At 47.4% G+C, this 23,187-nt stretch overlaps 1 protein-coding gene across 9 annotated transcripts in view; it reads left to right on the top strand.

Annotated features, from left to right (window-relative positions):
- The window catches only part of PAX2 (paired box 2), a 100,544-nt gene that overhangs the window by 9,707 nt on the left and 67,650 nt on the right, over positions 1-23,187 (top strand). For 3 of the 9 annotated variants that reach the window (XM_027878070.1, XM_027878065.1, XM_027878069.1), the window contains exons 1-3: positions 3,153-3,727; positions 7,555-7,723; positions 9,076-9,273. In XM_027878070.1, coding sequence (XP_027733871.1) covers positions 3,685-3,727; positions 7,555-7,723; positions 9,076-9,273 — 410 coding nt within the window. In that variant the 5' untranslated portion in view covers positions 3,153-3,684. Of the gene's footprint in view, positions 1-3,152; positions 3,728-7,554; positions 7,724-9,075; positions 9,274-23,187 lie in introns of those variants that run through there. The other 6 variants (XM_027878066.1, XM_027878075.1, XM_027878073.1 and 3 more) reach the window with 4 other exon arrangements.

Below are 23,187 nucleotides of genomic sequence, written 5' to 3'. Positions count from 1 at the left end.
AAGAAGATTCATTTAAAGTGGGACAGGGAAATAACCACCCAGACTTGGTGAAGTGGAAATAGGTTTGGAAGATGTGTGCGAAACCGCGGGAGTGGCAAGAGGCCCTTGGTCTTGGCCTCTCCCGGTCCCTCAGGGCACACGGCAGTGCCTGGGTGCGAGGGGACATGCCGGTATTTTTAATTTGGGCAAACAGAAATTGTTCGGTGGATTTAAATGTTGAGAAAGCAATATTTCCAGGAAGTCTGGTGTGGGAAGGGGCACCAGGTGATATTGTGGTATGTGTGGTGGGGGAAGGCGACTGTGAGCTGGAAGTCTTTTCATTTCTACTTTTCCCATCCCTTTCCTTCCCTCTCCTTAGAAAGCAATCTTGTTCTACCAAGCTCAGGTCTTCTCTGTTTACAAGGGTTGCCTCTACGCCATGGGACTCAGGCTTCACCTCACGGAGTGCTCATCTTATGTATTTTTCGAGTCTGTTCTTCCTGCCTGTCTCCTCAGCGATACAGGAAAACAGCAAGGAAACTACGGCAAAATACATTATCGGGAGATTTGGGGGTTCTCTGGCTTTCCCGGCCTATCACCAATCTATTATCTCCTAACCATGCAATCAGCAGTTACAAAGGCTCAGAGCATCTCTGAGAGAGGGTCCATGAACTCCCCAAGTGTTAGTGACAGCGCAGGGAGTTACCTTCCACGCGGCTCTGCCGGGGACGCCCGCCCTCACCTCCCACTGCCTTCGGGCTCGGCTGTGTGCATGAGCACGGCCCGAAGGGCGCGGGGCAATCGGGGCTGCCTAGGGCGGAAGGGAGGAAGGGCGGGGGTGGTTGCGGGAAGACCGCTCGGAGGGGTAGAGTTGTTACAGAGCTGTTTCCAGCGACGGGCAACGCGGGAGGCGCCGGGTGGCCGGAGGGGTTACCGGCAGCGGCGATCAGCGGGCTCCTGGCCCCGTCGCGAACAAGAGTCTCTGCTGCCGGGGGGACTCCATACCCACTGCTGTCCCGCCGGCAGGTGCCGGGCCGTGCCGCGCCGGGCCGTGCCGGGATCCCGGCGGGATCGGGACCGCCACCACCCTTTCCCCTCGCCGCCAAGCGACCGGAGGGCGCCATCTACGGGCCGCGCCGGGGAGCGCCGCCGACCCGCACCTGAGCGCGGCCCCTCCGCCCCCGCGCGGGGCGGCCCCGCCGCGGCCGTGCCCGGGGCCCGGGGCGGGAGCGCTGGGAAGGGACCCGGCGAGCGGGCGGAGGGTGCCGCGGGCCTGGCGCTGGTGGGCGAGCGGCGGCCGCGGGACAGAGCCGGGGTAGGTCGGCCGTGAGCGGGGTACCCCCGGCCCGGCGGCGGGGCTGCTCACGGGGAGCTGCGGCCGCTCTCAAGTTGGAGTGCGGGGGGAGTTCCCCAGGCGGGGCGGAGCGGTTCCTTTGCCTTCGCTAGCCGGGCGACAGCGACCACCACTCCTCAGCGAGAAGCGGAGAGTTCCCACTCCCGCGGAAAATTCTCCCTGTGCAGGGGTGGGCAAGGCCGCCTTGAGCAGTGGCCGGCGCGCCTGTCCGCAGCGCAACCCCGCAGCCTCGGGGACTCACTTCACAAGTAACCCCGGTGGCATAACAAAAAAATTTGTATTTTCCAAATCATCCTTTTTTTTTTCTTTTTTTTTTTTTTCTCTCTCCACATAAGGGAAAGAGAGAGGGGAGAGAGAAAGATAAAACATCAGCTGAAGTGCCAAAATGATTTATGAGACAGTGGAAAATATTTCATAAAGATCTCTCAGAGATTCTTTACTTAGAGCTGTTAGAAAAAAAAAAAAGGAGCTGTTTTGTGACAGATAAGCAGAAGGATGGGGAAGGATGAAGGAGGAAAAGAGAAGGAAGTACATTTCAGGTGATGGTAAACTCACAAGTCTGAAAATTGATCTCACAGCAATTTCTGCCGTGTCTTTTCGCCCCTTGTTATTACTCTAAGAAGGCATTTCTTACGTTTCTTACTTGCTCTGTGTTGCTCTGCTAGGTCAAACCCACGTCTATCTTAGCAGTGGATTTATTTGTGAAATAACTTTAAAATCCCCCACTGGTAAAAAAAAAAAAAAACAAAACAAAACAAAAAAAACCACCAAAAAACCCAAACCACAAACAAAAAAAAAACCCCAAACAAACAAACAAACAAAAAAAACCCCAATCACCAAAACAAAACTAAACAAAAAAGAGAGACAGGAGAAGCAGCACAGATGTGGAAAGTGTGAAGTTGGAGTTGAAATTGCTATTATTTCCCCAAATGTGCGTGAGAGGAAACTTTGCAATTACTGAAACGGGCCCAAACTCTTGCTTTAAAGAGGTGCAAGAAGCTCTCTTGCTCTTCCATTCTCTCTCTGACTCATTCTCTCTTTCTCTCGGTCTGTTTAGCTTCTATTTATGTTTCTTTCTTTTTCTTCTTTATACCTTTCTCTCTTGGTCTCCCTCCTCTCGCTATCTCTCTCCTTTTCCTTTTCCTTCCTCTCTCTCCCTCACCTTCTTTCTCCCTTTCTCTCCCCGTCCATCTCCCACACTAAGCCGCACACCAGGGAAGCCTTGATGTGTATCGAATCCTCCCCCCTCCCCCCGCCTCTGTCCCGCTTTACCCCGAGTAAAGTCTCCGGTAAAAAAGAGCAGGGCGTAAGAAGGGAGATGAAACTACCAAGGCGTGTGTGCGTGTGTTAAATAAGGGAGTTAAGGATCCTGAGCCGCAACTGACAACAAAGCGGGGCTCACGTCCGTTCCCGCGGGCCGGGCAGGGGCGCCGCCGCCCCGCACACGCACGGCCCGGGGCGCTCCGGAGCGCGCAGCCGGGGCTCCCCCGCGCCGGGTCCCGCAGGCAGCGCCCCCCCCCCGCGCCGAGTGCCGCCGGCCCGGCCCTCCTCTCTCTCTCCTCTCCTCTCCTCTCCCCTCTCCTCTCCTGGCCGCGCTCGGCTCGGCGCGCTGGCGAATCAGAGAGTGTCGGAATCTATTGCCTTTGTCTGACAAGTCATCCATCTCCGGGGAGGCGGGCGGGGGGCTGAGGGCGCTGCGGCTTTTAGAGAGACACACACCGGGAGCGGAGGCTCCAGTCTCCGGCCCCGGCTCCTCGCAAGCACTTCCCACCTCGGGCGAAAGTCCGCCGGCGCCGGATCCGCCGCCCGGCCGAGAGGAGGGGTCGCGCCCGCCCGCCGCTCGCCGCTTTCCCGGGGATTGCTACTCCGCTTTGAACTTAAATGAACTAGCCCCGGACCGCGGGAGGAGGAGGAGGAGGAGGGAGAGCCGCGTCCTCTGCGCCTTCTGCCGCCTGGCCGCCGGCCGCACCTTGCTCCGGCACCCCCTCCCCGCCGCCGGGGATGCTCTGAGCCCTCCCAGCCATGACACCCACCTGCCCCCCGGCGCCGCCAGTCCCTCGCTCCCACGGACTCTGCTGACTCCGCCAGCTCCGCCGCCCCGGCCCCCCAAGGCCGGTGTAGCCCTCCCGCCCCCCGGAAAGTACTTCGCTGCCCGCTTCGCCGGGCAGGGGGCCCAGCGCACCCCGCCGCTTCCCTCCTTTCCTTTCCCTCTGCGCTTTTTTGTTTTGTTTTGTTTTCGTTTGTTTTGGTTTTTGTTTTTGTTTTTTTTTTTCCTCCCCTAAGTCTTGAAGTTGAGTTTTAGAGGCGACACGGCGGCTTCAGCCGATTTCTTCCCCTTCCTTTGCCTCCCCATGGATATGCACTGCAAAGCAGACCCCTTCTCAGCAATGCACCGTGAGTACTGGAGCCCGGCTCCTTCCGCTGCTCTCTCTCTTTCTCATCCCTCCATTCTTCTTTCCCCAACCATCCTTCCTCACCTGATCCTCCTCCAGGTCCATCCTTTCACCCTGGCTGATACCGGGCTTAGAGAGGCGTTCAGAAGGCAGGACGGATACCGCCGGCCCGAGTAGCAGAGCGAGGATGCCGGGCAGCCCCGGAGCCGGAGGGAGCAGCCCTCCGTGCCGGCAGTGGGGCGGGGGCCAGGACCCCCAGTCCGGGGGCACGGGGTTGTGTGCGGCTGTGCCTGTGCTACGAGCCGTGTGTGTGCGCGAAAGAAAGCACCCCCCGAAACAGAGCTGTCCTCTGACACTTTCCCCATCGCCCCTCAAACAACACGAGTTTATTCTGACTCGTGTCAGCCCCCGGGACGGACCTTTTCCCTGTCCGTGCCCCGCCGGGCCGGGGCTCCCCGCAACCCTGCTTGGCTCTAACCCCCCAGATTTCCCCGCGCTCTGATGCTGTTTGCTTTGATTTCGGATTTCAGTGGCAGAGAGGGGAGATGCCAGCTTCAAATTAATGGCGGGTTGGTCGGTGACTGTTCCGTGCTTCATTTTGGTTTGGCAAAAGGTTGGACTGAGGGAAAAACAGGACAATTTTACGGCTAGGAGATGGAGTGGCTTTGAAGGCTCCCAAGAAGTCACGATCCCTCCTGGTTTGTTTACCAAATCCCCTGTGTGCATTTTAAATGCATTCCCGGCACAGAGTAAAGTGCATTCATGATATATTTTCAATTTAAAAAACCTTTCTGTAAGAGGGGGACGAAGGAAAGCCCCCTTTACCAGGGACCGTAACAGTAATTTCCAGTGACTTTAATTTCATCGCAGGAGGGAAAATGATTCCACGATTTAAATTAATGAAGAAAAAATACAAATAGAAAGCCGAGATCGAGAGCACGTTGAGTGAGGAAATGAATAATTAAGAGCAATTTGTAACTTTTGACACTGAAACTTTTGAGGACACGCCCTGCCTGCTGCATAAAATACAAATAGAAAAGATATAAAATAGAAATACTTAAAGTTTAAAAAAAAAAATCCAGATTTTGCCGAGAGAAGGAAGGTGAAGAAATACAAACCCATTATTAGATCCCCAAACGTGGATGTAGATAACTGTCTTTCTGTTTCCAAATAACTGATTTCCAAGATACATTGCTTAAAATGTGGAGCTAAATTTCCGAAGACCTTTAACGGCAAACAGTCTGTGCATTAGGCATTTTTTTTTTTAGTTTTCAGCGGTGCGACCTGCTTTCAGACGCGATTGCAGTAATTCCGCCTCCAGTACGATCCGGAACATATAGGCAGACAGAGGAGCAATTTCGCTGTCGCTGATTTTTCAGAAACTCCAGTGAGATTCATGAACAATTTTTGGCTTCCGATTAGGGAAAAAAAAAATCAACATTTGATTTGCTTCTTAGAGTGTATTTCTAGAGCTACAGACCTGGATATTAGTAAGCAATTAAAACAGATGCGGGCGCAGGCTCTTGACATACAGACAGACAGCAACACACTATCGGTACGGCAGCGGCACGGCTTGATATGAGCATATACAGACGCAGGCACCTATATGCAGATAAATAATTGTAAATATCTGACTGCTCTGACAGAAAGAACCTTAGAAAACCACGGGGCAGAGCAAAACAAACTCGTGTGAAAAATATCCAGACTGCAATAATTTGAATTATTAATTTTTAATCTTTTTGCATCAGTTGCCTTTTAATACTTTGTAATGCGAGTTATAATAGGTGCTTTGAATTATTTATCATGGAGTTGCCGAAGAAATTGCTGTCTTGTAACTTTAGAGGCAACATGTGCAGAAGGGGTTCTGAACAAATGAAGGAAGCACAGAGCAACATATACCCGCAGCTTTTAGTGGCGGAAGACAAATATCCCCCCCTCCTCTCTAAAACACCAAATACGTTTAAAAAACCCCCAACAAACCAAAACAACAACAACAACAAAAAGAAATTAAAAAAAGAACGCAACAAATAACCTCGGTTGACCGAGGAACGATGAGGAAGCCTGCCAGTGCCCCGGCCGATGCAGCTGGGAGGGGATGTGTGAAGGTGTTACTGAAGGGGTGGGGGAGATGGAAAAAACTCTATTTGTGCTAAAGGACTTGGATCGATCGCAGGGCAATGAGAGTTTCCACTAAGTTCAGAGCCAATAAGTCAGTGTCAGAAGCAAGGGAGAAAAAAACCTCAGCGAAAATACAAACAGATCATTTTTCAGCAAACTGCAAAACGAACTAAGATCTCTTGGCGAGGAAGATACAGGAGGTTAGGGTTGTGTGAAAGGAAAGCTTTAATACAGTGTGCACTCCACAGCTATATCAGCTGAATATTCCAGAGATAGAGACACTGAGGTAGCAGCGCCAGCGAAGCTGTTTCGCCTGCGAGTGGGCATTTCCCCACGCCCGGGCACAGACGAACTGCTCCCAGCTCTAACGCAGTCGTTTGATTCACAATCAACTGTCTTGCTGCGTCCTAAAAGGAGGTATTTCCCTCTATCCCTGTCAATCTGTTTCTCGTTCCCACGTTTAGCAGGTGCATACTTTTTTTTTTTTCCTCCAAGTTATTTCTCGGAATGGAGAAAGATAGGGGGAAAAAAAGCCATCCTGGCAGTCCTATCTGTGAGAGATCGGGGTTTTGCCTGTAAAGGAGGGAACAGAAGAAAACGGAACATTTTTAATTCTCCTTGAACTAGATTTGTGTGGTGGGAAAAAATACGGACCGGTGCGAGTCTGTCAGATTTTTTTCCTTTTTTATGGGAGAATTTTTTCTGTAAAGATCGAAAGCTGATGAGAGAGAGGGTCTGTATAGGAACACCGATCGCGGGACCAAAATATTTTCTTTCTTTCCCCCTTCCTCTCTCTCCGTTTCTTTCCCTTTCTCTTTTTCTCTCTGAATCCCTTCAACTCTCATCCGAAAATAACGGGAGAGAACGGCTTGCATGGGGGACATGCCGCGGGGTGAGGGAGGGCGGAGTTCGCGAGGAACTGTAATTGACAACGTGATAGAAAATCCTGGAAAGAAAATGAGAGAAAAAAGCCCGGGAGTAAAGAGAAGGGGGACTGCGGCAGAGTCCGATCGGAGCCGCTAAGAGGTCGAGCTCTGGAGTTTGGGAGTGCATCGCTGCCCAACTCTGGGAAGAGGAGCGGGCGCAGGCACTGTCTCCGTCTTCGGCCCACCACAATGGCCCTGAGAAGCCACCTCTCCGGCATTCCGGTCGGGATCGCAGAAGGGAGAGTGGCTCTCCGGCCCAGAGATGGGAGGCAGCGTACGGGAAGCTGGAGGACAGTCCCCCTCAGACTCGGGAAAATTCCCTCAGCCTTCTCATTCTTTTCCATCTTTCCTCCTTTCCCTTTTCCGTTATCTTTCTTCATTTCTTAGTTCTTTTTTCCTGTCTTCTCTCTTTCTTTCTTTCTTTTCTTTTTCTTTCTTTCTTTCTTTCTCTTTCTTTCTTTCTTTCTTTCTTTCTTTCTTTCTTTCTTTCTTTCTTTCTTTCTTTCTTTCTTTCTTTCTTTCTTTCTTTCTTTCTTTCTTTCTTTCTTTCTTTCTTTCTTTCTCTTTTCTCTCATTCTCCCTGTTTTTTTCCTCTTTCTTTCTCCCTTTTTATCATCTCTCTCTCCCCAACGTCCTGTTCCCCATTCTCGACCCCCCGCCATCACCTCCATCCATCTAAAATGACTGGACATTTTGCAGTACGAGTGTTGAAGAATCCACGACTAACGGTGTGTTTCTGGTGTGCGTGGGTTGTTGTGTTTTTTTTTTATTTCTCTTTCCCCAGCAGGGCACGGGGGTGTGAACCAGCTCGGGGGGGTGTTTGTGAACGGCAGGCCCCTACCTGACGTGGTGAGACAAAGGATAGTGGAGCTGGCTCACCAGGGGGTGCGACCCTGTGACATTTCCAGGCAGCTGCGGGTCAGCCACGGTTGTGTCAGCAAGATCCTGGGCAGGTAAGGAAAGAGGCAGCTTCTTCCCCTCCCCTGGGACTGCAACGTTGCATCCCTTCCCCGCTTCGGTGTGACCTTCCGCCCTTCCCGCGGCACCGGGCTTTCCCCTCCACGACCCCGAGCGGCCCCGGCACCTTCACACAGTGGGAGCCCGCGGTTGAGCAGGGCCCCCTCCTCCAGCTGGCAAAGACATGTTTCTCCCCTCCTCCCCCTTTCCCCCCACCGGCGGTGTTTGAAAACTCCTGGGAAGACAAAATAATTTGCGAGGGGTGGGCAGGAGGGCGGGAAAGAGAAGGAATGGGAAAAGGAAAACGAAAGAAAGAAAAAAAAAAAAAACCCTCCAACAGCCCCGAACAACAACAGAAAAAATCCTAACTCACAACAATCCGTGAGCAGCCTTACCAAATACATGGATAAATAAACAAACAACGGGGCAAATAAATAAATAAATAAATGCCCGCGGTAACCGATCGCCGCCAAATGTGGTGTGAAATATCCCCAGGGGCTAGTCGGGGAGACCCGGTGCTCCGGCGCGGCCGCTCGGATGTGGAGCGGTGTCAGCAGGCGGCAGAGCCCCAGCCGCGGGTGCGTGCGGTGTGTGCTCTGCCGTGCCCCGGCAAGGCCGGGACACAGACGCTGCCGCCAGCAGAGCTGATGGCCGGTGGGGAGCGGGGCTGGAGCTGCCCCGTACAAGCACCTGCCTTCGAGGAACTCCGATGCGGGGATAAATCGCGCTCCCGCATGGGAGACTCGGGTCGGGAGGGGCCGGCCGGGACAGTCCGAGCGGGAGGTGCGAGCTCGGCACTGCCCGCTCTCCGCGCCCCCTCCCCGCCCGCCCGGCCCGGCCTCGCGGTCGGCGAGTTCGCCTCCGGACGGCCGCACCGAGGAGAAGGTTTCTGCTTTATTTCCCGATCCCTGGGCCTGAAAGAAGTGTGTGCGTATAAAGCAGGAGAAGAGGGAGGCAGCGCCCCTCGCTTCTCTCTCTCTCTCACACACACACACACAAAAAAAAGGACCCAAAAAAAAAAAAAAAAAAAAAAAAAAAAAAAAAAAAAAAAAAAAAAAAAAGGGAAAAAAAAAGAAAAAAAAAAAAAAAAAAAGGGAAAGCGGGAGTGAGCCCCGGAGAGACGAAGGGACTGCGTCAGCCCCAGCTCCAGGCGGCCTGGTGCCTTCCCGAGCCGCAACATGCAGTGCCCGAGCGGCCGTGGCCCAACGCCGCGCACCCGCGGGCCGAAGCCGAGGGGGAGCAGGGGGCAGGGGTCCGTGGGGCGCTCCGAGGGGCAGCAGGGCATCGAGTGTTCGGGGACGACGGGGCCCTTCCCGGCACGACAGGTCGCTGACCCTCCTTTGTGCAGGTATTACGAGACGGGGAGCATCAAGCCCGGCGTGATCGGCGGCTCCAAACCTAAAGTGGCCACCCCCAAAGTAGTGGATAAAATCGCCGAGTACAAGAGACAAAACCCGACAATGTTCGCCTGGGAGATACGGGACAGGCTACTGGCCGAGGGCATCTGCGACAACGACACGGTCCCCAGCGTCTCTTCCATAAACAGGTAAGAGCAATCCCGCAGCTCGCGGCCCAGTCGCCCCATAAACCCCTTTCTAACAGCGCGGACGGCCCAATCCTTCCTCGGTCAGGGTAGATCCAACCTACTCCAGTCCCTCGCCCGCAGCGGGACCCCCGGGCATGGTCCAATGGGTGCTCCCCAGCCCCGCCGTGACCCCCGAGCCCAGTCCGAGGCAGCAGAGCCGACAGCGGCTGCCCGCGGCTCTGTGCCAGAGCTCGCTGCTGCCCACCGCAGGGCTGCAGCTTGTGCCCGCCGCCCGGCGCGGGGGGCAGGCGGGGGCCGGGGCAGCCGGCGCTGCTGCGGGAGCAGCTGAGCTCCCGCCGGGCAGCCTGGCGGTGCCGCAAGGTTTGGGGGCTGTTCGGGCTGGTGGCGAGACGGGCGGTGAACCCGGGATTTCCCCAATCGCTCCAACGCCTCTCTCGGGGTGTAGGTGACCGCCGGCCTTTGCAGGTTATTAGAGCTCTGAGTCGAAAAGCTGCCGTTTTCTACTGCTAAGCCGGGCTCACAGCCGCGAGCCGCTGAGCGCGGGAGGAAGGATTCCCTTGCACCCACTCCTCCCGTTCACTCCCTATCGCTAGCTCGAGGGAACGGCTAAAGTTGCCGGGCGGTCCTTTCCCCGGCTGGGGAGCGCTACTCCCCGCGGCCCCGTCTCGATCTGATCCCTGCTCTCGCAGGAGGTTGGGCAGCAGGATCGATTCCGCACTAGCGAACGATTTCCCATCCCACCTCCTCCCCCGGCTGCTAGGGTGCGAATTTTGTTGGTGGAGGGACTCAGATTTGGCCTCAGGTTTGAGGTGACAAAAATAACCATGTGACAGGCAAAAAACCCGGATCGATGCAGGAGAAAAGGGACGGTAATAGATGTAATCGAGTACTAAGACATGTCAAAGCGCTCAGACTGTTCACATGCCTGCACGTTCAAACACAACATACAGCAGATCTTCACACTTAGGAAATACACAGCACTCTCATGTACACAGTAAAAGGAATGATGCTGTTTTAGTGTAATGTATGTATAGATACCATGACTATGCCCACAGAAATATAACCTCCAGAAACAGAGTAATACAGGAATATTTGTAAAGGGTACATATATAGGCACAAAATACCTCACTGACAGAGTAAAAATACATGAAATTTTGGATTCACTCCCAAATGTACAGCTCTTCTCAAATAAATGTATATAGGGTATATGTAAATATGCATACAGGCTTTTGTAGTGTCTACATAGATAAAAATACACAAGTCAATATATTGGCCCTTTTAATACTTAACAAATATAGCCCTTTTTTTTTTTTTTAAGAAAGGTGTATTTATAGCAAGGGAAGCAAAAAATAAATAGCAAGGAAAACACAGTGGTATTTTTTGCCTTGCACTTTTCATGGCAGATTTATCAAAATATGTCTAATAACTCAGACTGTGTATTTCTAAATCTGGCATCCTATATAAATGGGTTTTAATATTTTGCAAATGATATGGAATTATCCCAAATCATCTTGAAAACAGCAGGTAGAATTAGCTAGTGGAATGTACCTTGGCTAAGAAAGATTCCCTCAGACACACTGTCTCTGTAATATACTGCTAGGCTACCCTAGGAAATTATCCCTGTGTGTGCCATCTGTATTAAAATGGTTATTAAGTTATGAACAGGGTAACATAATACTGATCGGCTAATTATACACCCTCCTAAAAAACCTCCAGGTCTCTGTTACTCTCTCAGTCAGGTATTGAAATAATAACAGTTTGACATTCAGACACCTTACAAAGGCAGCTGTGGAAGGACAGCCAGCTATCCCTGTAAGGAATGGAGCTGATGGTATGGAAGTCCAGAGGAATGGCTGTAGGTTCCTCGGAGGAATGGCATGTATGGACCCATTACACATGTACAGCTAGCTCAACGGGTGTCAGCATCCCAAACTCACTGAAGTCTCAACCTTATGCTTGCCGGACCCAATGCCCCCTGTCTGGGTTGTGATGTCCCCGGCAGAAGGCTGAGTGCCAGATTTTGTTCCCACCTTTGCTACCAGTTTGTTGCGGGGCTTTGGGAGTTTTGTACCTCAGTTTCCCCACCCTGGAAATGAAAACTGATCTTTCTCAGAAGGAGATGGAAGCAGATGTCAGTTAGATTGCACTCGTAAAACACTTGGAGGACAAGTGTTTTGTAGCAGCTAAGTATTATTATACTTAAGAAGCTCAGCTGTGACCCACCACTGTGATGGTATTTGAGTGTGTAGTCCCCAAGGCTCAAGTGCATTTTGGCTTCATATGATTTAGTCTTTCCCCATCCCTTTTGAAAATTCAGATCCAACTTTCCACTGCTCACTTTTGTATGAGGCTTCCAAAAACTCACATCTGTGAGGAAGTGAGCCCATCATATCACAGGTTGTAAAATTTGCAAGTTTAACCTAGACAAGAACAGGACAGCAAACTGGAAGAAAATTGCAGTGGAATAGAAAATATCAAGTACATAAGGTCTTGATCCTATTGTTGTGGAGAGTAGCACAAACTTTATCACTCCAGGGACTTTTGTGACTCCAGCTCACAGAACTCACAAACACAAAGAAGGGAATAAGTTCACAATTTAAATACATATTTTTTTCTTTCCCACTGTAAAAATGCATATACAGAATTGGGTCAGTTCTTTGTAAAAGCACATCCCTTACCTGTGGTACAATCACAAACTGGAGTTAATCTAACACTCTGAGTCTCTGAGCAGCTTCAGATAGATGACAACTTTAAAAACCAGCTTTCAAATAACTGTCTTCTTATTTCCACAAAATGTGGAGTTCCCAAAGAAAATTTTGCATTGGTCCAGTGCCCAGAACTGTTAGAACTACATCCCTGAGTCTTTTAACATCTTAAGACAATTAGCAAGACATTTATAGAAACAGAAATAGAAGTTCCCTATGTCCCTAGATAGACTGTGAATACTGTGCTTTAAAATGGAAATGTCCTTGTACACGGGAAAAAAAATACTTTTGATTATTATAAGATTTTCTGAAAATGCATTAATTATGTGTTATTTTCTTTCTGAGAATTACTCTATCATTAGCAAAAGCTTCTGGGTGAGAGACTACAAAACAACACAGTTTCAATTTCAAAGTCTCTCTGAAACATTTTTAAAATCTATTTTTCATTATTTTTTTTTTTGGTGATACATTAATTCTGTTTGCCTATATTGCACTGATCTGTCAGTATTGCACTGAGAATACCAGGACGCATTCTGGACAATGTAATTCAGTACTGAGACTTATCAGAAACTTGTTCATACAAAACTCATGCAGATAAAGGGTAGATATGAGCTCTAGTGAAAAACATGACTTAACTACCCTGCTAAGATTCAGGAAAAAATATTAAAGTCTTCTGCTATGCAGTAGGTTTCTTTTAATTACGGCAAAAAAGCCTAGAGAGTATACTAGTTATTAAGCAAAGAGCACCAGAAATTACAGGATCAAGATAGAGCAGTAACTCTGAGCCAAGAGCTTTCCTGTTTCCACTTCCTACACTTAGGTACTATACAATATAAACCAACTGTGTACGTGGTAGGTGTACACAGATACATATACACAAATATATATGTGCGTATATGTAAGAACGCTCACACATACAAACACTGCATGGAATTGAGAAGCAGGCAAATGACAGAAGATCTTAATTCTTTGGTAAGCAATTAATGCTTACATTAAATCACTTGAGCACCTTGCTTCTTGAGCACCCCGTCAGCCCAAACTTTTCCATCTATAATATGACTATAAACCAGTCATTTTTGGTCACTTCAGATTTCAACTGAATTCAGGCACTGCTGTAAATTTTGAGGCAGTCTTCTAAGAACAAACTTGGAGGCAGATGTGAGAATTTTTCTTTTGTTTAACAGCACATATAGTTTGCCTAAGAATACAGGTCCCATGAGATAATCATCACCCTTTTGAATTAGGTAGCGTATTTTAGTAGGAACAGGACGGAGCACATCATGGGCATACGTTCACAGTTGTACAGCAAGTGATGCAATCGAAATCATAGTTTAAGCACTATTTTCTGCTTCTCTTAAATTAAAGAATTCTCTTGGATTAAAGAATGAGGTCCAGAAAGGCAAAGCAAATCAATCTCCCCCCAGTTTGTTGCTCTCTCCCAGCTCTTCTGCAGCCAGGTTCAGTACTAGGCATTCTCAGCTAGTCCTTATCCAAAGAATGCCAAAGCTAAAGCATTGCAGAGTTCAATCAGCCTTCCAGATATACTTTGGACTCTGAGTTCCTCAGAGTAGATCTAACTAACGTCCCATGGCAGAGAATAGAATTTAGTGGATATACTATCTCGGTCAAACTGGTAGAGGTTTTTCTGATCTTCTTTTAGGTATAGCGTATCCATTCATTTCTAGTGTTAAGCACTTGATTTAGGAAGATGTTTCCAATTTCAGGATATAGCAATTGGCTAATGATGCCTAGTTAAAGTCTCCAATAATTATATGCTTTTAAAAATACATATGGAAAGACACATACATTGACTTGGGTTATAAAGACCAGTGAAATATACTTGTACACTGAAATATTATTGAGCATGTGGCCAATTTCAGTGGCTATAGGCAGGCCTGTAGTTTAGAGCAAAGAACAACATATTGGGAGATGAGATTTTTCTTACCAGTTCTGCCATTAATTTTCTGATTGATTTTGGGCAGGTCACACAGACTCCTTATGAGGCTGCTTTCCCATCTGTAAAATGAAAATAACAGCTTTTAGCTACCTCTATAAAACTCAGCGTGATCTTTCACTAAAAATGTCCATCGAGTTCAACACGTAACCAGAAAAAGTTCAAAACTGGAGCTAGGTTGTTTTACATCAGCTGAGGCTTTAGCTCATGCAAAGGAGATAGAATTGAACAGAATCATGGTTGAGGTAAATGTAATGTCTCAAGACAAACAATCGGGTCTGGAAAAAGGCAGGCACAATAGGGCAGGGTCTGTGTTATATGCGGAAGAAATCAGTGCTACGCAATCAGAGCTTTCTGAGTCACTGTCGCCAGCCAGCCGCACTTGAGAATTTCCCCAAAGGACATCCCAGTCAAACTCACCAGTGAAATCTCTTCCTGTTATTCCAACCAAACAAATCTGGAATTTTTGGAGGACAGGTAATGAGTCTAGGGAGAAGCCGGAAGAGTACAGAGTTCGTAGTGATCGAAAGTAGTGACAACTGCATTGCCTGCAGTGAACATGGGGCGAATCGAAGTTTTTACCCGCAATTGTGCGTGTGTGTCACACAAACCTATCACCATTGTCAGTATTTAGTAGCCACAAGTCAGTTTGGTCAATATAGAGACGAAATATTCAACTCGTCATGTAGACTGGATTTGCCTCTGTCTGACATTGTGTGGGTGCAAGGGAGGGGTGAAGAAAACTTGTCCGACAGTACTCAATAGAGATTACCAGGTTTCATAACCTGGCACCTCCTAGTGCGCACAGAAGAAATTCGGGGTCCTAGCAGGAATCCTCTCTCTTAGTTGATGCTGAGTCTAAGGTTCCCATGCAATTTCCTGCGTCAGGGCATGCTCTCAAGGTAGAAGACTTCTACTGCCAGTTGCTGTCAGCTGAGCAAAGAATGCAATCGGGTCACACAGGGTTTTATCACAGGGAATATACTCCTTTAAATTCAGACTCTTTTCCATCAGACACAAACCTGGTATTATCTTCTTTTTATCATTGCAAATAAAGGACAGGCTCATAAAGCAGAGGTTACAGACAATGTTACTGCAGCTGAAAGAGTAAATGAATGCTCACAGCATTTCTCTTTGTCTTATTCATTGTATCTGGCCACTGGAAGGTTGTATGGGGGGAACTACAATAAGCTAGCTGCATTTTTTTCTAATTTTCATATTGCAGAGATATTAGCTCAACAGAGGCAGTCAGAAAGTAAAATTGGTTGTGCCTGGGAAGTTTTGAGCTCCCTGTTCTGTGAACCTCGAAGTTCAGAACCGTATTGTCCCTTTATCACCTAAAATTCCCAGTCCTTCCTTTTTTATAGATGTACAGACAACTTGATTTTTGCTGGAAGTTAAATATTTTCAAGCTTTTGCAACTAGTGAATGATTGCTGCATTCTGCCATAGAGGTAGCTGCATTTCTGTGCTGGGTGAGTGAGTCTTATGGAACTAAATCTCATTTACCAGAATCACTATTATGTGAAAAAACTCATTTGACTTTGGGAGAAAAGAGGAGAAAATATAAGTGGCTTGGCCAAGAAATGATGAAGTGGTGAGAACAATATAGTGATCTGAAGGGCACAGTCTTTCCAACAGGAAAGGAATTATTCACATTTAAACAAAGCAGTATAGCCAGGAATGAAGGGAGGGAAATAAGAAAGGAAACATTTAAATGGCAGCAGAAGGTATTCCCTGATAGGGAGGTCCATTGAATTGTGGAATTGCATCCCACAGGAATTTCTGATTTCTTGGAATAACAAGGTGGCATTAATAACAAGCAAACATACAATAAGAAATAATCTTGTGTTGGCTAAAGAGATAAATAACAGTATAACAGGCCAGCGGGACCTTTTATGATATGATGATGTGATGCATACAAAACAAAAGTCATGCTTTCAGATGTATATCAAATAACCGAAAAACCCCATCTCTAATCCTAAAACCCATTCAAACAAAAGATTTTCATATAACTTGAATAAAAATATATGACTTCAAAGCAGTTGAACAAGGCTGAGCTGCACTTAGATTCCATTGTCTTTCACTGAGGCACGTGGATATTTAAATGGAGTTTAGACTCCACTTAAAACCAGTAAAATATTTAGAGATTCCACTTTTGAGGTCACTCTCTATAAATGGAAAGGTAGAGACTTGTAAAAGCATTTGCCATTGGTCTGACATCCACACAGCTAATGATGATTCTTACTCGTGAAAGAATCAGAAAGGTTTGAGTTTTTCTCCCCCAAATATTGTTCTTTAAACTGAGACTAACAGAAATGAGGATTTTTCCCCTGTAATCCAAATTAATCTATTGGAGCCTATACATGTATAGCATGTTTACCAGTTCCAACTGTTTAAAAACGCCAAGGCAGAGCCTAAAGTGTGTAATTGGCATAAAGATCATGAGCACTTGTAATATAATGTGGGTTTATTTTTACTTGTTTTCTCTTTTCTACTCTAAATTTTAAAAGGGATTTGGATATCTGACTCCCATTAAACAACTTTAAAAACACCTTAACAATGCAGTCCTTTGAGTCTTCAGAGAGCAGACAGGCCCCTTTTCAAGCCCCCACAGGCATTGGAAACATACTTTATTAAATGAGAACTGAAAATCTCATGCTACCACTTGACTGGAGGAGCTGGAAAACCCACAAAAACCACCGTTAGGCTTGTGATGAAATACTAGACAGTATGATATTCAGCACTAGCCTCCAATTTTCTCTAGTGCCAGTAACCGAGGGCTGCTTTCGTAGCACTTATATGGCTATCTACCCAGCTGAAAATCACAAATCTAATCGCTTGGTTTCCAAAGTCCTCAGAGTGCACTTACAAATATTCATTTCCAATCAATTTGCACCTGCTAATATTTCTCAACGCTCACATGTGATGACAGAGTCAAAAGCAATGCTGGTGCTTATTATTTCTATAGCAATAGCATAAAGAGGCTCTGTGCATAGATCACAACCCATTGTCCAAAACAGGCACAGCATAAATAGGAATTTCTTTCGGAAGGCTCTTTTAGGAAATCAGTATATACGCATGTCTTTTTTTACACTGTCCCCTTGGCTTCTACCAGGTTCATAATTCAGACAGTCCTCGAGCTTTCAGGGGTCCTGAAACAAACATCTTTGTCTGCCATAGGAAATGAGATATCTGGGAAGGGCTCACTCATCAAGTCCAAGTTTAGGTAAAAGGCAGAGCAAAACCAGAGAGCCCTTTTCTTTGGGCTCATATCTGACAAGACGGAGGCTGAACACTAGCTAGGCTGCAACAGCCTCCCCCCTCTTCCATGATAAGTAGGCATATAAATAAATAAATAAATGGCATCCTAACTGCACTGAGAACTCAATAAAACAATCACATCAAATATGAGGAGGTATAAATCTCATGTCTGCACAGGTAACCCACTCAATTGCTTTTATTATGGCTCAGCCTGACTCCATTTATTACCATCCGTGGCCTGGGTGAAGGATGTTTACATGGAGGGTGGTCTCCTGGTGAAATCCTATCCCTGGAGCAGTGACAATCAGCCCATACAGAGGTGGATTTTGGTGGGGAGACCAAAGGCAGATCCATCTGTCTGCATGAAAACCAATCAATAACCCTGTAACTAGACCTCTTGTCACTGGGAAATGGACAACACAATAGTTCAATCCTGGAGCCATGGGAGAGGAATAGCTGTGGTTGGGGTGTGAAGAATGACAGGGTGTATGCATGAACTGCTCGAGACATATGGAGAGAATACATCTGTCTATATAGATACTGAGGAGGAGTGATGGTATAGGAAGAGGGTAGAGGGTAAATTAATACATAGTAGGCAAATTTGAAAGGTCGATGTGTTCTGAGGTGGGCATGGGGAAGGAAAGAGCAGAACTATACTGCATTCTTTTGTACAGGACATTTATATGGGGACTGTGAGTGCAATGCAGAGAAGCACTTTTGGGGAAATGTGCCTGCTGGTTGGATACTACACATGAGTATATCGGTATATGGTAGAGAACACGCATCTCTGAGCAGGCACATAGATGGTGACACGAAATGTTGGTAGGCAAAAGGAAGTAAATGCGTGAGTTTGATGTGGTCAGGGAAGGATATTCCTTTGTCCTTTGTCCATCTTGGGATTTATGTGTGCACTAGTTTTGACAGAGAGGAGAAAGAGTGATGTGCCAAAAGCCTGAGCTAACGGACTGTGAGTCCACAGATACACTTCCCAGAAAATGTTATGTATGAGACATTTACCCAAACCTCACTGTAAATTCAGGAAGGGAGATTCTGGTGGCTTGTCTCTGCCTGTGTGAAAAACAGAAATAGGACATTTCTTGCTTCTGTCATCCCTAGCTCTGCAGTTCCTGTAGCATTTCTAAAAACTGCACAGTGTATTGTTCCCTAGTCTTCTAGCAACTTCCCCAACACACGCACACATGCATACACACATAGGGATGCTGGAGTTTGCCTCTAATAACTGTTCCCTTCTGGGGGCCAATTTAGTTTTTATTTGTTTATCTCTGTTTTGAATAAGTCCTCCTCCTTCCAAGGTAAGAACTCTTCCCTCTCTACAGGGTTCAAGGCATAAGGGTTAAACATCCGTCTCTGGTTGGGAGGTATAAAGAATTGTGATCAGCTCTGCTCAAAATGCCTATCGCTGTATTTCAGTCGAGAAGGGCGGTATCCACGTTTTGCAGGGCAGACTGATGTCTGTTAATTTGTAAAAGGAAAAGCAGAGACTGCAACCAGACGACAGTCTCAAACAAAATCCTCATATATCTGTCAGACAGGTTGCCTTGCACCACCTATATTTCAGGGTAGTTTGCATGGTTGTGGCGACAAAAACAGCACCCATTTCATTGGTTAGGAAAGCTTAATATCCCAGCCCTTTGATTCCCAGTACTAGTCCTCATTTGTTTCAAGCTGGACCAAAACATGAGTGTAAACTCCTCCCACTACCCACTTTCAAGCTCTCACTTTAAAATTTTGGCACCAATGTTTAGGATCTTAAAGGGACTACTGCTTTTCAATATACTCATGTTTCTCTAAAAATTCTTTTAAGAACAGATTTTGGTAATCTGCCTCTAAAAAGAAAGACCATACCACAATGTAGCTATGTAATAGCACCTGCTCTTAACATTTGCCTAAAATTAGGTCACTTCTTGGTTGTTTAAGCGTAGACTTTTGAGCTTGAAAAATTAAACAACACATAAACAAAAAAATTATACATTTATAAAATCAATATGGAAAGGAGGAGATGTAGAAGACAAGAGAAGAGAAAAGGAAAGCATAACATTTCTGAAGAAAAGGACATCATGTTGGCACACTGAGTGCACAGGGAAAGTGTATTTCTGGGATATGCTACATACAAATGGTCAGAGGCTGCGCAAGCAGAAGCAGAGTAGAAAATGTGCAATGTCACGAATTCCCTTTCCCTCTAGAACAACTGCAAATTTGGAGTTTAAAAAAGACAATATTTGCCGTGCAGACTCTGCCAGACAGAGCCACAACATGAAGCTCCCAGAACAGGTAGAGAGCACAGTTGGGTGGAGTTGGGGTAGGAAAGGTCGAGAGATAAAGATGGAGGGAAAGGCTAAGGTAGATTTGACTTGGATACTGTCAGAATCAGACCTGCTGTGGTTTTACAGAAGGCAGTTTTGGCCACTGTGCCAAACAAGATGCAGAGCATCATTCAGTATTGACATCCAACTTCCTAATGTGGCTTTAACAATTTTAGGCTACACGTGTGCCTGAGTCTGGGGTCTGTGCACATGAAGGCAGCCAGGATGGGAACAGTGTGTGTCTGGCTGTGTGCAGATTCTTGTGAGGTGCACAAGCTGGAGAGCAGGGAGGAACTGCATGGGTGAGTCTGTACGCTTGCATATGAGAAAGCAAGTGTAAATTTGTAAATCTGTAAAAAGAGGACTGCCATGATTCTAAACCCCCTTTGCAGTTTACATGAGTTTTTGTGAGCTGGAAATATTTAAAGAAAAATTAATGCCTGTGGGTGACCCTACTACGGCTCTTGGTGCCCAGCAGGCAAAACTGGCAGAGCTGATGGCACAGGGAGACCATGAAATGGAAGGGAACATGGCCCATTTCAGGTGAATGTGTATAGCAGGAAATGCCCCTGGCACAGTGCAAGACAGGAGATAAGGTGATGCTGGGGAATATAGTCTTTAGAAGAGTGCAAAAGGAGGGTGCCAGCCCTGTCAATGAAACCTTAGTACTTAGAGTACTGCCTTTCCAAAATGAAAGCACCTTCTGCATCATTTGAATGTGCTCCAGGATCATTCTGTGCACAGTGAAGTAATTTGAGCATGGAAACCTGGGTGCATTTGTACAGATAAACCGCTGAGTCTCTATTGTTCCACCAGACAACTTTCTCTGTAATGGATATTTGGGCGAGACATGCCCTATACCCCATGACATGTGTACAAGGAGGAGCACGGGCATATCACTAGGGCAACATGTCCAGCTGGGAGTATAGACTTATAGCCAGTAGGTATTATTGGTCTGTGTAAGAACTAAGAATAGTCTTATCCATGGAAACCATGTCACAACTCTGCAGTTACATGCAGGAGTCATAGTGGTGAGCAAAGGCACCGCAATACGTGCCTTGGAAGCCTGTCTAGTTTTGGGGACTCTGTGTGGGATTCTGTGTGACCACTTCCCGATGGCAAGACAGTCTTGCAAATGCATTGATGAACTACGGCTGTAAGCAAGTGCATGGGGGAGTCCTAGCAATGCTCATACCTTTGTCAGCAGCTCTCCGGGGCAGACCTGGGGATAAGGTGCTATGGCAGCCATACAACCAATATGCTGATGAAAATGCAACTCATGAGATGGGCAGTATCAGTAACACTTGTGCAAATGTGTGGATGATTAAGTGGCATCTGCTGAGATGTGTGAACACAGAAGGCATGCAGCAAGGCAGTTAAATATATGCAAGAAAATGTCACGTACAAATGTGGGTGCACGTGCCTGTTGCGGGTACCAGTGCAACTGAGGGAATGAGGGGCGTATATGGCATGATATATTTGTCGGAGTGGTTGTGTGGTGGTTCACTTGATACATGATGCAAGAAGGGGATACATGGGAATAGTGGGGGCAGACAAGATTACACTAAAAGAATTATTTCTAATTATAGCTATAGTTTAATGCACTGGACTCTGCTCTCCTCTCCCCTCCCCTCCCCTTGCACTCTTCTCCTCATTACTCAGGTTATCTTGTTTGGGTTAAGAGGCCAGTTTCAACAGACTATAATTGAAGAGTGAAGAGAATCTGATAAGATAAGGAGGGGACATCATTCCTCAAGGGATCAATAGAGGTTTCATGTTCCTCCTTCCCCTGCTGTGTCCCTAACACGCTAACACTCTGTGTCCATGGGCCTGGTTTATTTGCTCTGCTTGTCTGCAAGACCAGGAAGGAAGCGTGGGAGCAGAGGGGGGCTGTAGCCCCTGTCTGTCACACAGCCAGAGCAGGGGAAGGGGCATAAGGAAGGGACCAGGGGGAAACCAGAGGCGATATGGTCTCCTCTGGGAGTCATGAGGAGGCAGGGAGGTGACAAGCCTGATGCCCTTCTGGCTCTGGCAGGGGCACGGGCTCACAGGGGAGGTGTTCACCTTTGGCCCTTCATCTCGGCACTGTGCTCTGTAAGGAAGGGATATTGATAACTCTTCTAGATTTAGGCTTGCTTTCCCTAGCATCCATGTGCAGACAAGCTCAAGCATTTTATAAGCACTCAAAGGGTGACCTCTCAGGGCCCCTCAGGGTGATAGAGGTATAATTACCCCTTCTACAGGGAGGGCTGGTAGCTGCTCCTGACTAGGTTTATGTAAGGATCTGAAGTTCAGACTTGACAGATCCAGTATCTTACAAGCCATTCTTAGCAGTATCTTACAAGTTGGTTTTAGCAGTTTTTTGGACCAAACCAGCATGAGAGGATCCCCTAAAGAAACATGGAGCTGTCTCAGCAGCAAATACAGGTCTCCTCACAGTAGGGCAGCCAGGGCTCCCACACTGCACAGGCATTGGTCCACTCCCAATTCATGCTCCTTGGTAGGAAGATGCGTATCTTGCAGAAGCAACATGAGATCCATAGGAACTCATGCCCATGTGAGATCCATATGAATGTGCAGGCAGCTGGGGAACTGGGAAGAAGTCCCTCCAGGACGCCCAGCCTCTCACATCAGGAAAGCTCTGTGTTCCCCTGTCCCTGCAGCCTGCGTAGGAACGCTCAGGTACAGGGAGATGAGCTGAGAGGTCAGCACAGAATCCAATGCAGATCCCATACAACAGGGCTGGCAAGTTGCTGGAGAGACTGAGACTCAGAGGGGTCTAAGGCTGAGATATCTTCTTCCAGCTGATTTCTCTTTTATTTTTAACACCCAGAGAAACAGATGCTGAGAGCAAGTCAGTCATGCAGTGAGCATGTGGCAGAGTTGGGAATACAACCCAGATCCCCTGACTCCCAACCTCAGGCTTTAACCACTAGACCATGCTTCCCTCTAAGCCACCTTGAACTTTCCTCAGTGAGGATGGGGGCTACTAAGCCTCTGTGGGCTGCAGTTTACCAAGCTGTCAGGAGTGTGCTCACTGGACCGCCTCACCAGAGACAGCCTTCCTCACGCATGCTAAAAAAGTTGAAAAGAAATTCATTTCATGGCCGGTGGTTGCTTAAAAAAGGCGATTCCAGCATATGTATGTGATAAATGTTAACTGTGCATTAATCGCATTAAAGAGGACCCTATAAACTTTTCATTTCTAATTAAATTCTGGCCGGTGATTCTGGCGAAGCTAGCTCACTCCGGGCCTTTGTTTATGTGGAAAATTAAAATGCAAATACAATGGAATTTATTTCCATTACTAGAGTGATATGCTGGGCTCCTCTGTTTAACAGCCTCCAATTATTTTTCAAACAGGTCTCTCTCCCTTTCTCCCTCCCTCTCTCCCTTCCTCACTCCCTCATTTTTTTCCCTTCTCCCTATTACCCTGATACTGCTACCCCAATGTGAGGGGTGGGAGCTGGTAAAGGAGTAGGTGCCCTAAGAACCATGTAATCTGTTGAAGGTCAAATTCAGGCCACAATACAGAGGAGAAAATGGGGAAAGGAGCGTGAGAGCACAAACAAGGGAGCAGGGGAAGTAACAAGGCTTGAGCTAACGCAAGGAGGGGTAAGGAGTTACCTATTGGCAACCTCACTGAAAAATAGAAGCTAAACTCACTG

This window comes from Empidonax traillii, unplaced genomic scaffold (assembly GCF_003031625.1).
Source record: "Empidonax traillii isolate 1590-97213 ecotype Southwest subspecies unplaced genomic scaffold, ASM303162v1 scaffold38:size1800464, whole genome shotgun sequence".
In the NCBI taxonomy this organism is placed as follows: Eukaryota; Metazoa; Chordata; class Aves; order Passeriformes; family Tyrannidae; genus Empidonax; species Empidonax traillii.
This window is presented reverse-complemented; position numbering and strand designations above follow the sequence as displayed.